The following is an 18,536-nucleotide window of genomic DNA, read 5'->3' as shown; positions in this document are numbered from 1 at the left end:
AGCAACAGAATCTGCAAATCTCATTGCAGCAATCTCTAACCAACTGAGAACCATCGTGGGAGGTTATTAGAATCATAGAATCCCTACAGTGTGGGAGATGTCATTTGGCCCGTTGAGTCCATACCCAACCTCCGAATAGCATCCCATCCAGACCCACCTCACTACCCTATCCTTGTAACCCAGCACTACCCATGGCTAATCCACTTAACCTGCACATCGTTGGACTGTGGGAAGAAACTGGAGCACCCAGAGGAAACCCATGCAGACATGGTGAAATGTGCAAACTCCACAAATCAGTTACCTGAGGTTTGAATTAAACCCTGATCCCAGGCGATGTGAGGCCGCAGTGCTAACTACTGAGTCATCATGCTGTCCAAAGATTATTTCCCAAATATATCAGCCATTGGACTGGAACTTGACGCCACAAACAGTTGGAGAGAATTGCATACTGGTTGTCTTGCAGGTCACAGATGCTATTGATTTCATCACATTGCCATCAGAGTGCTCTGTATTTGTGAATATGAGAGAGATCCACTCCCTTAATATACAGTGAAAATATGACAGCACAAATCAAATACTCCAATAGGACAGATGCTGGTAAACCTGAAAGGTTGCAGAAAAGATTTACAAGGATATTGCTGGAATTGAAGGGTTTGAGAAATTAGGTGAGGCTAAATAGGCTGGGGCTATTTTCCCTGGAGTAGGGAGACTGAGGGGTGACCTTTATAGAGATTTATAAAATCATGAGGCACATGGATAGGGTGAATAGCCAAGGTCTTTTTCCCAGGGTAAAGGAGTCCAAAACTAGAGGGCATAGGTTTGAGGTGAGAGGGGAAAGATATAAAAGGGACGTGAGGTACAATGTTTTCATGCAGAGGGTGGTGTGTGTATGGAATGAGCTGCCAGAGGAAATAGTGGAAGCTGGTATAATTACAGCATTTAAATGGCATCTGGGTGGGTATATGAATAGGAAGGGTTTAGAGGGATATGGGACAAGTGCTGGCAAATGGGACTAGATTAATTTAGAATAACTGGTCTGAGAAAAAGATATTTCTGTAGTGTGAGTACTTTAGCAAAAGCAATATACAGTTAATGCTGGACATCAAAAATCAAAACAGAAAATGCTTGAAATAACAATTTAAAAAGTTTAATAAGCAAAAGAAATGATAAAATATAATAGACCAAACTACTTACATGCAATACAAACTTAAGACACACAGGGTGAATATAATCCCATTAATTCCAAAACATTCTTTATAGATCCCAAAAATTCCTTTTCCATTACATTCTTTCTCCAGCAGCTTTTGGAGAAAGAATGTACTGGAAAAGGAATTTTTGGGATCTATAAAGAATGTTTTGGAATTAATGGGATTATATTCACCCTGTGTGTCTTAAGTTTGTATTGCATGTAAATAGTTTGGTCTATTATATTTTATCATTTGCTTATTAAACTCTTTTAATTGTTAAAATCTTATTTACAACATTGCGTGCTTCTGTTTCAGTGAGAGACCAGCTCATTAAAACCAAACCAAACCGAAACAAAATGTGATCTATCAAGGCAGTATTCCCCCCCCCCCAGCAGCATTTTGGGTCAACCCACAGCTGGTGGACTGCAGCAATTCAAGAAGGTAGCTCACCACCACTTTCTCTAGAGTAACTAGGAACACACAATAAATGTTATCCAGCCAATGTTTCCTACATCTTACAAATGAATAAGGAGAAAATTTCAGTCTGGAAACTGAATAACATCATCTGGATCATGAGTTGCAACGATAAATGTATCATGCTTCAGGTAGTCCCTGTTAAATTGAGTCTGAGACCTGTTATGTCCTCTAATCATATGCTTTGAGTCAGTGATGACTTTGTCACCTTGAGTCTTAAATGCATGCTGACTACTTACTGTGAGACAGAACAGAACAAATGAAAAGTCATTTGATGTGTTGTATCTGTGTTGGGTCTCTGAAGGAACAATTCACCTGGTACCACTCCCCCACTTTCTTCCCATAGCCTTGCACATTATTCCTTTTCAGATGATCTCATTCAATCTTGACTGCCCCAATTGCATCTGCCTCTTAGGTGATGCAGTCAGTTTTCTAACCACTTGCTCCAACCACCATTCCTTCACTATTGCTGGGTCAAAATCCTGGAATTCCTTCCCTAATGGCATTGTAGGTCAACCCATAGAATGTGGACTGCAGCGGTTCAAGAAGGCAGCTCATCACTACCTTTTCAAGGGCAATGAGTGATGGGCAATAAATGCTGGTCCAGCCAGTGATGCCTACTTCCCACAAAATGAATAAATTAAGAAAAAAACGTGTTCTGCTGTGGTCAATCATTTATATATTGTTTGCCCAGGCCTCTGTGCTTGAGTACCCCATGTTGAATTCTATCTTTTGTTTTTATAATGCCTCTACACATTCTTCATGTTAATGTGAATCACTTCACATTTCTCTGCATTGAATTTCGTCGGCCACTTGTCCACCCATTTCAACTTTCCTTTTCAACCTCTACAAAATCCTCCTCACTGTTCAGAATCCTTCTAAGTTTTGTATTGCCTGCAAATGTGGAAATTATTTCCTGTGCACCAAGGTCTGGCTCTCTAATATATAGCAGGAAGAGCAGAGCTTCCAGCACTGTCCCCTGGGGAATTTCCCGATAAACTTCCTCTTAATCCTCCCTGCTCTCCAATTGAAGGGAAAGCCTGGTTATGATCTGAATATACTGAGATCAGTGTCTCAAAGGCTGTGAAGTGCCGAATCAATAAAGGAGGAGTTTTTCCTCAGACATGCATTGAGTTTTATTGGATCCACATAGGAATAAAAGAATGGAAGTAAGAGTGAGATAAAATAGAATAAGCTAGCAACCGATGTTCCTCAATAGCAATACTCAAAAAGAGCCAGAAAGATGGCATTTTTAAAAATACTTTGCTACGGAAAGAGTCTTAAGCCAAACAATACAGCAGCAAGATATGACAAAAGGAACAGGAGAAGGTAGGTTAGGTGGCCAAGATGTAAAGCAACAAAGTGACCACAGTAGGAAACAGCATGGGCTTGGATGTCCATCATTAAGGAATTCTTGCCTTGAAGCTTTCTTTTGTTTACCTGGATATCCTTTGTGTTTTACTTAAGCAAAACATTTGTTATTACTTCTGTTTAACTGGGAATACAAAATTTTAAGCAAAAAGAATATGTGCAAAATTTGAGAGACTATATTGTCTTTATTGCAAATAATTGTGACAGTGTAGAATGAAGTTAATGCAATCTGTATTCCCTGTATACTTTATTTTAAGATATTTTCCTCTTTATTGCCTGGCAATAGATACGGATAAGAGATCAGCAGAACCTTGGCGGCATCAGCCAGATGAGCCATCTGAGTTTGTCATAAGTATTTTTTTAAATACCCACTGCAGAAAAATCTGATTCTGTATGTTGGCAAACTGTAATCTAAACAAAAGTGAACTCTTCATGTATAGTAGTCCACTGGTTAACAGCAATATTAAACCCACTTTGTGCTGTGCTCATCAAGAGGCACATGTTTAGTATACATAACTGTGTTACTGAGATACTTATTACATTCAAAGTTAAACCTTTTTCCTGGCTAGAAATAGAGATTCTCCTGAGCTCTGGAAATGCTACCTAGAAACAACTTGGAGGATCAGAAAAGTTCTCCTTGTTGGTTGAAATGATAAATGAAGTATCCTGTTGAATCTGGGGTTTTATGTTTCTACATACAGTGATTCTTTCTGCAGAAGAATAGGCTGACAAGGTAAATCCTTGGTTTGGCATTGTATCTTTGCCCCTCAGAGTTACAGTGTGACACTTCAGTTTATTGTCTGGAGATCATGAACCAGATAACCACAGAAACATCCCTATAAGGGATATAATTGAGGACCGTCCATATTTTCAAACAAAAGTGAGCCTGTTCAGAAATGGGAACTTGGGCCTTGTAACCCAGAGGTAGGAGCAGTATCACTGAGTCCCAAGAATCTCTTGAAATACCATCCAGGTTAAGATCGCGGGGTTGCTTTCTGAGCTATTCGTGTGGAATTGTGGAAAGATATAATTTCATTTAGTTCAGAACAGCTACTTTGAGTTCTTGCACATCAAAGAATTCTTGCCATTCGGATAGTGTTTTTTTCCTGAGTATTGAACTGGTCTGTTAATTTTTCAATTGGACAACCTTATTGCATATTTTACGAAAGATAAGGAAATACCTTACAGTACTGTTAATTTTTAAGTGGTCACCTTAAATATAATTTCCCATATTGTTTACATCACTACCATTACAAACAAACTCACTGTTATGCTTGAAAAATAAACATTGTACATGAGCTTCTCACTTGCAAAAACAAGTGAAATAGAAACCAGTCATCCTCTGTGATTGACTGTGTGTTGCCTTTTTCAAAAGGCCTTTTTGTAACATTTTGGAAACTGCTAGAGATTCATGTTGAGAATTCAGCATCCTCTATCAAAGGGGCCTCTTTGGCTTCTGACTCCGTTCACTGCCAATTTCCTTTGAAAATGGTGAATAGTTATTTTATACTTTAATTGCAGATTAAAGCATCCTGGTTGCCATAAGAACCAGCACCACTGTTAGCATGGCAATCACTTGTGTGAATCATTCAGCCCAGTCTAAAAAATTCCTGCTGTTGAACATGACAATTTTTTGCGACAAAAAAGTATGTAGTGGAATGTTTCTTACTGTTTATCTACAAGACTTTAGAGATGAGGTTTATGTATTACAAAATTATATCAGCAAAATATTTTGAGAAATACAACTGCTCACTAAACCATCTTCAGTTCTTCTTTCATGAATTGGCCTCATTGTGTTAATTCAAGTGTTCACTGCTCAGCCTTGTTTCCAAAAATGTAATACATATTTTAATATTTAAAAATGCTTTATAACTGCCTTTTTATGAATGTTAGCAAATTGATAATGACCTTATGAATAATGAGTTTCAATTCTTGATCCAAAATAGGATGTGCAGATAATTTAGACTATGGATTATAACTCTTTTGGGTTGAATACATGAGCAGGTCAATCCATTCTTCCGTCTGTGCAGTCTGCTGTAATGCTGATCACTAGTACAAAATGAGACGCTAAAATAATTTGGTTCTTTACAGAGCAGGCAATGGAATTATTGACAGTGTTTATTAAAGTTTCCAGCTAATTCTTATATAAAAAATATTGCTTTTAGTCTGAGCACCACTCTATGTTGAGAGGAAGGAGCACTTTATATTCCCACATAATGTATTTAGACTCAATTGCTATGATATTTTAAGTTCTCGGACAGTTATCCAATCTACCCTGTTCTCTTTTGAGCTTCTACTTAAATTCTATGTTCAGACAGCGTTTAAAACTTTTCTTTCAAGATTTATCTAATTCTGATTGAATTTTTTTCACTTATTTGCAGTAATGCATTATAATAATGCAAAGTGTGGAAAACCTTTTTGTTCATCTAAGCTTAAAGGTTTGAGCTTTTTAATATTATCAACAGTGTGAATAAGCTTCCAGTAGTTACCCATTTAAGCTCTTGATAAAGTTGAAGCATTTATATTAGATTCCCCACTAACTGTCTCTGCTCAGTTCAATGCATGCAGTCCTAGTTTTTGATAGCACCTAATAAATTTGATTTTTAAAATTTTTTGCTATTGTTGCAATATGCTTCATGTTTCAGGGTGTCCAAACTGCCTACTCTATTCCAACTGTGACTTAAATAATAGTTTGAGCAGATTCGTCCCCACCTTCCCCCAATATTTAAAAACACAACCTTGCTGAATGTGCCCACGCAACGCTGATGTACAGGTCACCAATATCCTGATGCCTAACCAGACCAGCTTCTCCACTATCTACAAGATTGAAATCAGAGTGATCTTCAATACTCAATTTGATAGATGTAGGAACTCCCCAGACAGTTCACAATATCCAGCCCAGAGTAACCTGCTTAATTGGTGCCCTTTCCACTTGCCGTTCTTTGCTGCTGGGTTTCTTTAATGTATCTGTAAAAACTGACATTATGGTTTCAGATGATTTTGCCTGGGGCAGTATATGGATAAGAAAAAGGAGGGGCTAGGGATACATTCTTCATGTATACGAATCGTAAAGTGCAGGAGTGGCAGAGTAACCATTGATTATCATTCTCGGAGAGTATAATTTGATCAATATTGAATTCAGAGGAACTGCCATATTGAACTTCAAATAATAACTCTGTTTCTGTCTTCACAGATGCTTCCAGACCTGCTGAGTTTCTCCAGCACGTTGTTTGCATGTTAGAACTCCAACACCCACAATATTTGGGTACAGATAAGATTAGAACTCAGTGGCTGTAGTCCCTCGTGGTTGGACCATAGTGGAGAAATGTTGGAGAGGATGGTCTGGCCAAGTGTGTCAAAGGCTGGAGATCGATCCAGAAGAATGAGGGGGAATGGTTTACCTCTGTTACGGTCATAAAGAATGTCATTTGTGAAATTGATCAGAGCTGCATTGGTGCTGTGATATTTTAAAACATGAAGTTCCAATAAGGATGTGTATGGATGTTGGAGGAGACCATATTCAGGTCTTTTGAGACAAAAGATAGGCTGGTGTTTGGACAATTTGTAAGGATTGAAGGTTTTGTATTTTGATTAGAAATTGAATTGAAAGTGGGAGGGTCAGATCCTGAGGAGAGAAGACCATTAACAATGTCAGCTGACATGGGAGACGAGAAGAGAATAGTTAATAGTTTAAGTTTCACGGGTAAAATGAGAGGAGCTTGGTAATTTTCTTTAATAGTCCTGATTTATGTTGTTGAATCAATTGTCCTTTAAAGATCTATGTCATGTTTACTAGAAGATATCAATCATCTAGCTTTGTGAGACAAGATAATAAAAAGCTCACTCCTTCAAGAGCGAATTGAAGGCTTTATACAAAACACACATTTGAAAGCTATGATCTTGAGGGAGATTGTTAACTTTAAAAAAGAAATTTAACTCCCATTTATTACCTGAAAGACTTATGCCACAAGGTATTACTCTTTGAACAAAACAGTTATTATATAAAAATTGAACCATGCAATACAACAAACTTAACACCATATATACACACACACACATATATATATATCTTCCAAACCCTTAGAATTTAAATCTGAATATCTGAATATGCAGTTCAAGTATGGGCTTTAGTTGTTTGTTGGTTAGTGACTTCGAAGTCAGAAACCACCCGTGTTTCCGATTGTCCTTGGCTACTGGTCTCAGCAGTTTTCAAGAACCCACTTCCGGTAGTTTATGCTCTTTCTCCTTGTCGAGCTCTCGCTGTAAGTAAGTGCACAGATAAACTCAAAACAAAACCCAACCCAAATGTCTCCAGCAATCTATCCTCATGATGACAACGTGAACCCCCCTGTGACGCCCTCTATATGGTGCAAATCAATTATCTCAGTTCCTAAACCTGTCCTTTGCTTAGAAAAGCATATAAATACTTTTAAGATTTTCATTCATTTACCAGTTGCTTTTCAATTTTTCTTTGAGCTGGGAAAGTATGTGGACCTTCACATTTCTAAGGTCAAGGCCATTGCATTCAGACTTGCTATCTTTAGTAGCCAACCACAGGGTCCATCTGTTATTTTCTGGCAATTCATGCTTTAAGTCTGACCTTGTAAGCACACATGGAAGGTGTAATGATGGTAATGGTAATACTCGGCAAGTCTGATCCTGAGTGAAACCTGACTTGATGGACCACGAGTTTCATTTGCATTTTGCTGAAACTTGGTTGCCATGGTGGTCAATCACTGAACTTCTTCACAAGAAGAGGCATCTATCTACATGCCTCCACAGTAAATTTGTTCAAAAGGAATGAAAAAATGCATTTCCTGACTAAATCAAATGTTTGTGGTAGTCTATGGTTTCATGTTGCATGCACAGTGTAAATGTAGTCAATACCCATTCCCTTGTGTTTGTTGATGGAGGAGATTGTGGGTTTCAAAGCTCACATTTCAATCCAGTTTCTGTGCTGAATGATTCAGAGGATGTTTCACTGAATAATGCTTCCTTCTTTTTTATAGTTGAATTGCTTATTGCTGACTTAGTTATTTCAGTTTGCGACTTTTGTTAAAATTGCATGTGAAGTACTGAAGAAGCTATATATTAACCGATCTCATTGTGGTGATGTTGATGTTCCAGTGTAGGGTATTAGAGAATGTGAACTGAGGCATGCTATTAGCCACAATGTGTTTCTATTCTGTACTAAATGAGCAGAACATAGAAAGATGTATCAGAAAATTGAGACAAACAGTAAATCCAGTGTTACTTCATTGTACTTTTGATTGCATTGAGTTCGACGTATATTGTCCAAGAATAATGATATTGTCTACTGTTTCCTAATTTTTAAGTTTATTGTAAAATTAACTTGGAGAAACTAAGATACAAAAGGATAAGTATCTGAAACCCCACTGGCTCAATGACAATTGCTAGAAGAGCATAGTTCTTGAAATAAGGCCATGGGAAACAGGACCAGGAGTCGGCCATTGGGCTCTTGAGTCTGTTTTTACCATTCGATAGGATCATGGCTGATCTAACATTCCTTGCATCCACTTTCCTGCCCTTTCTTTGATCTTCATGTGATCAATTGATCAAGAATTTCTTTACCCTCTCAGCATTCTGTGGCAAGGACTTACAAAGACCCTCAATTGTCAGAGAAGAAATTCCCCCTCACCTTTATGGTGAGACTTTGCCCTCTGGTCCTAGATTCTCCTGGGAGGGGAAACATCCTCTCAGCATTTACCATGTCAAGCCCCTTAAGAGTTCTATATGCTTCAACGAGATCACCTCTCATTCTTCTAAACTCCAGTGAATACAGTTCCAAACTGTTTAGCCGTAGCTCATAAGACAATCTTGAAACACCCACCTCTATAACCAGCACCACTCAAACATTCCAGAAGATTCCCCCTGCTCAGGCGCTATTAGCCATGTGGCTGGTGCAGCTACCATTCCCATGGCGATCGATGATGCCACTTCCGCCCCTCACATTTCCTCATGCACCACACAAGACATCACTTCCTCCCCTCACATCATTGCTGATGTCACACGCTCAGTGACTTCCGCCCCCTCCTCCGTGTTCGCCACCACTTCCGTCCCCACCAGCGCCACTCACCTGCATTCTGCCGATACGCCCCCCCCCCACAGATCTCACTGTCACCATCCCTACACTCCAGAACCCTGAGGGAACATCACCCCTACTCATGACTCCACCACCATTCGCCCTACCACCACACGTACTCAAGTTACAGGCTCCACCCCCACTCCCAGGTGCACCCTCAAACCAGGTCCTAGCTCCCAGCCCTGCCGAGTTTTCACTGTCCCCCCCAGGCCTCCCCCTTACAGAGGACGAACGATCAGTCCTCAGCAAACGCCTTACCTTTATCCCCCTCTGCCCACGCGTCAATGAATTTAATACACGCCGTGAAGTCGAACACCTCTTCTGTTGCCTCAGGCTCCGAGCTTGCTTTTAACCCACCTTCCGAGGACCCCTTCACCCGCCTCCAACACCTGGACACCCCGCGCTGGCCTATTACTCGCCCTTGATCTCTTCATTTCCAATTACCGCCGAGACATTAACAGCCTCAACAAGTCTACACCCCTCCCCCACTCCAACCTCTCACCCTCACAACCCGCAGCCCTCCACTCCCTCTGCTCCAATCCCAACCTCCCCATCAAGCCAGCGGATAAAGAGGCCGCAGTGGTAGTCTGGCGCACTGACCTCTACACTGCTGAAGCCAAACGCCAACTTGAGGACACCTCTTCCTACTGCCCCCTCGATCATGACCCCACCCCCCATCACCAAACCATCATCTCCCAGACCGTACAGAACCTCATCACCTCAGGAGATCTCCCACCCACAGCTTCCAACCTCATAGTCCGGGAACCTCGCACTGCCCGGTTCTACCTCCTTCCCAAGATCCACAAGCCTGACCACCCTGGCCGATGCATTGTCTCAGCCTGCTCCTGCCCCACTGAACTCATCTCTACCTACCTCGACACTGTCCTATCCCCCCTAGTCCAGGAACTCTCCACATACGTTTGAGACACCACCCACACCCTCCACCTCCACCAAGGCTTCCGTTTCCCCGAGCCCCCACGCCTCATCTTCACCATGGATACCCAATCCCTCTATACCTCCATCCGCCATGACCAGGGCCCGGGGAAACGGAAGTCCCTCCGTTTCTTCCTCTCCCGATGTCCCCAACAGTACCCTTCCACTGACACACTCATTCATTTGGCTGAACTGGTCCTTAACAATGTCTCCTTCGAATCCTCCCACTTCCTCCAGACTAAAGGGGTAGCTGTGGGCACCCATTTGGGCCCCAGCTATGCCTGTCTCATCTACGAGATGCATTGGAGGGCAATGGCTACATAGAACAGTCCATCTTCTGTGATTACACCGGCACTACTCCCCACCTCTTCCTCCGCTACATTGATGACTGCATCGGCGCCACCTCGTGCTCCCGCGAGGAGGTTGAGCAATTCATCAACTTCACCATTACACCCCGACCTTAAATTTACCTGGACCATCTCTGACACCTCCCTCCCCTTCCTGGACCTCTCCATCTCCGTTAATGACGACCGACTTGACAGTGACACTTTTTACAAACCCACCGACTCCCACAGCTACCTGGATTACACCTCTTCCCACTCTACCTCCTGCAAAAATGCCATCCCGTATTCCCAATTCCTCCGCCTCCGCCGGAGGACCAGTTCCACCACAGAACAAACCAGATGGCCTCCTCCTTTAGAGATCGCAATTTCCCTTCTCACATGGTTAAAGATGCCCTCCAATGCATCTCGTCTACATCCCGCACCTCTGCCCTCAGACCCCACCCCTCCAACCGTAACAAGGACAGAATGCTCCTGGTGCTCACCTTCCACCCTACCAACCTTCGCATAAACCAAATCATCTGCCGACATTTCCGCCGCCTCCAAAAAGACCCCGCCAACAGGGATGCATTTCCCTCCCCACCCCTTTCCACCTTCCGCAAAGACCGTTCCCTCCGTGACTACCTGGTCAGGTCCATGCCCCTAACAGCCCACCCTCCGTTCCTGGCACGTTCCCCTGCTACTGCAGGAATTGCTAAACCTGCGCCCACACCTCCTCCCTCACCTCCATCCAAGGTCCCAAAGGAGCCTTCCACATCCATCAGAGTTTTACCTGCATATCTACCAATGTCACTTATTGTATCTGTTGCTCCCGATGCGGTCTCCTCTACATTGGGGAGACTGGACGCCTCCTCGCAGAGCGCTTTAGGGAACATCTCTGGGACACTCGCACCAATCAACCACACCGCCCCGTGGCCCAACATTTCAACTCCCCCTCCCACTCTGCCAAGGACATGGAGGTCCTGGGCCGCCTTCACTGCCGCTCCCTCACCACCCAATGACTGGAGGAAGAACGCCTCATCTTCTGCCTTGGAACACTTCAACCCCAGGGCATCAATGTGGACTTCACCAGTTTCCTCATTTCCCTTCACCCTAGCTCCAACCTTCCAGCTCAGCACCGTCCTCATGATCTGTCCTACCTGCCAACCTTCCTTCCCACCTATCCACTCCACCCTTCTCTCTGACCTATCATCTCCACCCCCACCCCCATTCACCCATTGTACTCTTTGCTACTTTCCCCCACCCTCCTCTCTGACCTATCACCTCCACCCCCACCCCCATTCACCTATTGTACTCTTTGCTACCTTCTCCCCAGCCCCACCCCCCCTCTGATTTATCTCTCCACTCTGCAGGCTTCCTGCCTCTATTCCTGATGAAGGGCTTTTGCCCAAAACATCGATTTTCCTGCTCCTCGGATGCTGCCTGACATGCTGTACTTTTCCAGCACCACTCTAATCCAGACTCTGGTTTCCAGCAGCTGCAATCCTCATTTTTACCTCCTAAGACGATCTGTCATACCAAGGAGCATCTAGTGAACATCCTCTGAATTGCCTCCAATGAAATTATATTTTTCCTTTCATAAGAGGAGCAAAACTACTCTCAGTACTCCAGATGTGGTCTCACCAGCACCTTGTACTGCTGCGCTAAGATTTCCCTCCACTTTTACTCTAATCTCTTTGAAATAAGGGCCAACACGCCATTAGCTTTCATGTTAACTTGCTGCACCTGTGTGCTAGTTTTTTGTGTTTCATGTGTAAGTACACCCAAATCTCTTTGTGTTGCAACTTTCTGCAGTTTTGCTCTGTTTAAATAATGTTTTGTTCTCTTGTTCTCCCTTCCAAAATGAACAACTTTGCGTTTTCCTGTATTTTAACCCATTTGTCAATTTTTTGCCCACTTATTTAACCTATTAATATCTTTCTGTAAACTATTTCTTTCTTTCTCATAACCTGCCTTTCCACCTATTCTGGTGTCATCAGAATATTTGGCTCCAGTTCATTTACTTTCTTCCTCCAAGTCATTAGTGTATGTGCAATGCCACTGTTTAAGGTTAAAAAGGAGAAAGTGAGGACTGCAGATGCTGGAGATCAGAACTTGCCCCGGCCGACCCATTGTCTCAGCCTGCTCCTGCCCCACCGAACCCATCTCTGCATACCTTGACACCGTCCTGTCCCCCTTAGTCCAAGAACTCCCCACCTACGTTCGGGACACCACCCACGCCCTCCACCTCCTCCATGATTTTCGCTTACCCGGTCCCCAACGCCTTATCTTCCCCATGGACATCCAGTCCTTATACACCTCCATCCCCCATCACGAAGGACTCAAAGCCCTCCGCTTCTTCCTTTCCCGCCGTACCAACCAGTACCCTTCCACTGACACCCTCCTTCGACTGACTGAACTGGTCCTCACCCTGAACAACTTCTCTTTCCAATCCTCCCACTTCCTCCAAACCAAAGGAATAGCCATGGGCACCCGCATGAGCCCCAGCTATGCCAGCCTCTTTGTAGGATATGTGGAACAATCCATCTTCCGCAGCTACACTGGCACCACCTCCCACCTTTTCCTCTGTTACATCAATGACTGTATCGGCGCTACCTCGTGCTCCCACGAGAAGGTTGAACAGTTTATCCACTTTACCAACAACTTCTACCCCGACTTCAAATTTACCTGGACCAACTCAGACTCCTCCCTCTCCTTCCTAGACCTCTCCATTTCTATCTCGGGGGACCGAATCAACACGGACATTTACTATAAACCGACCGACTCCCACAGCTACCTAGACTACACCATCTCCCACCCTGCCCCCTGTAAAAACGCCATCCCATATTCCCAATTCCTTCGTCTCCGCCGCATCTGCTCCCAGGAGGACCAGTTACAATACCGTACAACCCAGATGGCCTCCTTCTTCAAAGACCGCAATTTCCCCCCAGACGTGATCGACGATGCTCTCCACCGCATCTCCTCCATTTCCCACTCCTCCGCCCTTGAGCCCTGCCCCCCCAATCACCACCAGGACAGAACCCCACTGGTCCTCACCTACCACCCCACCAACCTCCATATACATCATATCATCCGTCGTCATTTTTGCCACCTCCAAACGGACCCCACCACCAGGGATATATTTCCCTCCCCTCCCATATCAGTGTTCCGAAAAGACCACTCCCTCCGTGACTCCCTCATCAGGTCCACACCCCCCCACCAACCCAACCTCCACTCCCAGCACCTTCCCCTGCAATCGCAAGAAATGCAAAACTTGCGCCCACACCTCCCCCCCCTTATTTCCCTCCAAGGCCCCAAGGGATCCTTATATACCTGCCACAAATTCACCTGCACCTCCACACACATCATTTACTGCATCCGCTGCACCCGATGTGGCCTCTTCTATATTGGGGAGACAGGCCGGCTACTTGTGGAATGTTTCAGAGAACACCTCTGGGACACCCGGACCAACCAACCCAACCACCCCGTGGCTCAACACTTCAACTCCCCCTCTCACTCCATCAAGGACAAGAAGGTCCTTGGACTCCTCCATCGCCAGATCATAGCAACACGACGGCTGGAGGAAGAGCGCCTCATCTTCTGCCTAGGAACCCTCCAACCACAAGGGATGAACTCCGATTTCTCCAGTTTCCTCATTTCCCCTCCCCCCTTGTCTCAGTCCCAACCCTCGAACTCCGCACCACCTCCCTAACTTGCAATCTTTTTCCTGACCTCTTCCCCCCCGCCATCCCCACTCCGGCCTATCACCCTCACCTTAACCTCCTTCCACCTATCGCATTTCCAACGCCCCTCCCCCAAGTCCCTCCTCCCTACCTTTTATCTTAGCCTGCTGGACACACTTTCCTCATTCCTGAAGAAGGGCTCATGCCGGAAACATCGATTCTCCTGCTCCTTGGATGCTGCCTGACCTGCTGTGCTTTTCCAGCAACACATTTTCAGCACTGTTTAAAGTTGCCATCTTGTAAAAGAACCCCTCATCCCCACTCGCTGTTTCCTGCCCATGAGCCAATTCTTTATCCATGCCAGCACCAACAACAACATTTTTGTGAGGTACCTTGTCAAATTCCTTCTGGAAGTCCAAACGCAACACACCCACTGGCTCCCCTCTAATCATTCTGATTGAGGTTACCCATAAAGCCTTAATAAATTAGTCAGACATGATTTTCCTTTCATTAATCCATGGTGACTGATTAGATTATGATTTTCTAAATGTTTGACTATTACTTTCTTGATAATTGATTATGGAAGTAATAGTCTAGCAATAGAAATTATGCTACTGACCTATAGTTTCCTGGTTTTTGCCTCCCTTCTTTTCTGAATAGAGTGTCACATTGGCAATTTTCCAATTTTCCAGTACTCCAGAATCCAAGGATTTTTGGAAAATTACAACTGATGCATCCACTATCTCTGTAGTTACCTCGTTTAGGATTCTAGGATGGAAGCCATCAGGGCCAGGGGACTGGTCTACTTTTAGTCCCATTAATTTGGCTAATACTACTTCTTTAGTGACAGTGATGGTACTTAATTCTTCCCTCATATTCTTCAGTATTAATGGAATGTTTTAAGTATAATCTATGGTAAAGACTGATGCAAAATATGTGTTTGATTTCTCTCCCATTTCCTTGTTCCCCAAAACCGTCTCCCGAGATTCATTTTCTAGGAGGCCGGTGTATGTGTTGACCTCTCTTTTTATATTTTTAAAGAAGTTCTTGTTGTCAGTTTTTATATTCCTCACCAGCTTGCCATCATAGTTTATTTCCTTTGTCTTTTTTAAAGCCTTTATTTGCTGGATTCTGAATTCATCCCAGTCTTCAGGGCTATCACTGTCTTTGGCCTCTCTTGAATGTTTTATCTTTCCATCTCCTTAATTTCCTTGGTTAGCCATGGCTGGTTTATACCTCTCTCTGAATCTTTCCTCCTTACTGGAGTGTACTTTCACTGAGAGTCATGAAATATCTTCTTGAATATCTGCCACTTACTGCTTACTGTCATTCCTGTTAATCTATCTGCTCAGTTCACTTTGGCTAATTCTATCCTCATTTCATTGTAATTCCTTTTATTAATATTAAACACAGTTGGTTCACACCCAACTTGCTCACTCTCAAACTGAATACAATGCTGTTATGTTCTGTCTTGTTGTAATCCTAATTTATTGTGATCTTTTACTTGGAGGTTAATTACTAAACCTGCCCCATTGCCCATTACCAGATCCAAGATAGCCTGCTCCTTAGTTGGCTCCAATACACAGTTCTTGGAAACTATTCTGAATGCACTGTATAAATTTATTGTCATAGTTACCCTTTTACTCTTCATTGTTCTAATCAAATTGTGAAGTCATGCATAATTATTGCTCTTTTCTTTTTAAATGCTCTTATTATTTATTGATTTATAGCCTTTCTTACAGAGTGGCTACTGTTTGGGGGTCTGTATATCAGTCCTACCAATGTAACTTTTCCTTGTATCTTTGTACCTCCACACAAATGGACTGTACATCATTCAAGCCTCAATCTCTCACAAATGTCTTCATTTTATTTCTTGTTCACAGTGCTATCCCCATCACCTTTTCTAACCATTCTGTGTTTCTGATAGGTCAAATGTCAAGTTCCAAGTTTTGATCTCCTTGTAACCATGTTTCCAAATGGTTATGAGATCGCATTAATTTACCTCAATTTGCGTCAGTTCGCCTACTGTATTCCAAATTCTTTATGCATTAAGATACATTTTCTGGTAACAATCAAACACATTATTCCTGCCATCTCCTTTACCTTTAGTTTTGTAATTTCCCATTTAACTGAACCCCCCCCCCCCCCCCCCCCCCCCAATCCACAGCCTTAATTATGCGATTTACCACCATGACTCAGGCGGAGCCTATCTCACTGGAACAGCTCCCTCCTTCTCTAGTAATGGTGCCAGTGATGTATGAATTTGAGCCCATTTCTCCCACAACACTATTTGAGCTATATATTCACCTCTCTAATGTTGTTGTTCCTGCGCCAGTTTTCTTATGGCGCAGGTAGTAATACAGAAATTATTACCTTTTCGTTCTGGATTTTAATTCAGCTCCTAGCCGCTCGTGTTCCCTCAGCAGAATTTCCTTCCTCTTGCTACCTATATCATTGGTACCATTGTGGACCATGACAGTTGGATTTTTCCCCTCCTACTCCAAGTTCCTCTGCTCCAGATGAGAGCTCCTGAGTGTGGGCACCAGGCAGACAACACAGCCTTTGGGCCACAGAGAAGAGTGTGTATTCCCCTGACTATATTATCTCTGTTTTCAACTAGTTTCTCTTTTTTATTCTCTGTCTTGATTGGCTCTGTGGTCATTGAAGAGGAGAAAGATTAGAATTGTATTTGGCTGTGATTGTATTTGGCTTTGGTGAGATCTCACCTGGAATACTGAGTGTGGTTTTGGTCTCCAAAAGGAACAATATATTTGCATTGGAAATACTATAGTGAATGTTCACTAATTTGGTTCCTGGGGTGAATGGATTGTTCTATGCTGAAGGGCTGAGCAACTGATTGCTATAATCTCTGGGGCTTAGAAGAATGAGAGGTGATCCATTGAAAATACAAGTCTCTGAGTGGGCTTCATGGGGTAAACGCTGAGAGGTTGTTTCCTCTGCTTGCAGAATCTAGAACAAGGGCATGCAGCCTCTCTCAGGGGAGATGATGGCCTATTAGTGTAAAAAACTGGGCTAATAATTTAGAGAAGCGCAGCAGGTCAGGCAACATCAAAGGAGTAGGAAAATCGACGTTTCGGGCATAAGCCCTTCTTCAGGAATTATGCCCGAAACGTCGATTCTCCTGCTCCTTTGATGCTGCCTGACCTGCTGCGCTTTTCCAGCAACATGTTTTTTAGCTCTGATCTCCAGCATCTGCAGTCCTCACTTTCTCCTAATAATTTAGAGACCCTGGGTTCAAATCCCACCATGGCAGATGGTGGAATTTGAATACAATAAAATCGGGAATTAAGAGTCTAATGACAACTGATTGTCATTGCCGATTGTTGGAAAAAAACCATCAGGTTCACTAATTTCCTCTAGGGAAGGAAACTGCCATCGTTTCCTGGTCTGGCCTACATGTGGCTCCAGACTCCCAGCAATGTGGTTGACTCTGAACTGCTGTTTGGGCAATGAATGCTGGCCTAGCCAACAATGGCTACATCCCATGAATGAATTTAAAAAGTGATAAAGGATCAAACAGTACATAAGAAGTCATCATTCCTCTAAACCCCAGATGTTATAGGTGCCATTTATTCAGCCTCTCATCATAGAATAATCCACTCACCCTCTGAACCAAATGAGTAATTTGGTAGTTTTGTTCTGCAGTATCACTTTGAATTGGTGTGATGTTAAATCAATTTAAATAGGACATAACAATGCGATATAAATGTTGAAGTACACATCTTATTTTTGTATTTAACCTATTTATTGATATGTATTGATTCTGATTGCCACTGTCTTGTGTTTCAGGCATTACCCAAAGCAGCAATTCACCATCGTTGCTGATACACCAGAAAACCTCCGCCTGAAGCAACAAAGTGAATTGCAGAGTCAGGTAACTGTGCCAAGTTAAACTCTGATCGCTCCTTATGGGGGTAATTCCAATGGTTCAGTATTGTAAATCTGTATATAGTTTTTTTTATGACTGACTCAGCATAAACTGATCCTAGGTTTGATGTGGTATGAGTCAGCTGCAAAGTGATCCAACCCAAAAAGATAAAGCTAAACCCAACTTCAAATGTATCATTTGTTGTCTAAATGTTAATTATTAAATTTTCCACAACAATCATTCATGTCAACTTGGAGTAGGGTTGTCAACTTGTTCTAAGGCCTAGGATGTAATGGAGACTTGTGCCTAAACTGAGCCAAATCAAATTGGTGAGACTGCTGCAGTCAACACAGAAATGATTTTCATCACAAAAGAGTGAGTTGAATTTGAACCCTGTTTACTTCACAGTTGAAAGGATGCCATCCTTTCCTGTTTAAATTCACTGATTCTTTATTCAATTTATGTTAGGTTAGGTCAATTTATTGTGTTTGTATTTTTGTTCCTGATTGACAGAAATAGCAACAAATAGAGAATAACAACAATGAACAATAAATATGCAATTTTTAAATATTATGT

At 42.9% G+C, this 18,536-nt stretch overlaps 1 protein-coding gene across 2 annotated transcripts in view; it reads left to right on the top strand.

The window, feature by feature from the left end:
* The window catches only part of nebl (nebulette), a 347,345-nt gene that overhangs the window by 119,641 nt on the left and 209,168 nt on the right, over window positions 1-18,536 (top strand). For both annotated transcript variants that reach the window (XM_043690429.2, XM_043690431.2), the window contains exon 3: window positions 17,882-17,966. In XM_043690429.2, coding sequence (XP_043546364.1) covers window positions 17,882-17,966 — 85 coding nt within the window. The remainder of the gene's footprint in view (window positions 1-17,881; window positions 17,967-18,536) is intronic.

The sequence above is a fragment of the Chiloscyllium plagiosum genome, unplaced genomic scaffold, assembly GCF_037043375.1.
Source record: "Chiloscyllium plagiosum isolate Xiang-an unplaced genomic scaffold, Cpla_swu_hap1 HiC_scaffold_5, whole genome shotgun sequence".
Classification (NCBI taxonomy): domain Eukaryota; kingdom Metazoa; phylum Chordata; class Chondrichthyes; order Orectolobiformes; family Hemiscylliidae; genus Chiloscyllium; species Chiloscyllium plagiosum.
This window is presented reverse-complemented; position numbering and strand designations above follow the sequence as displayed.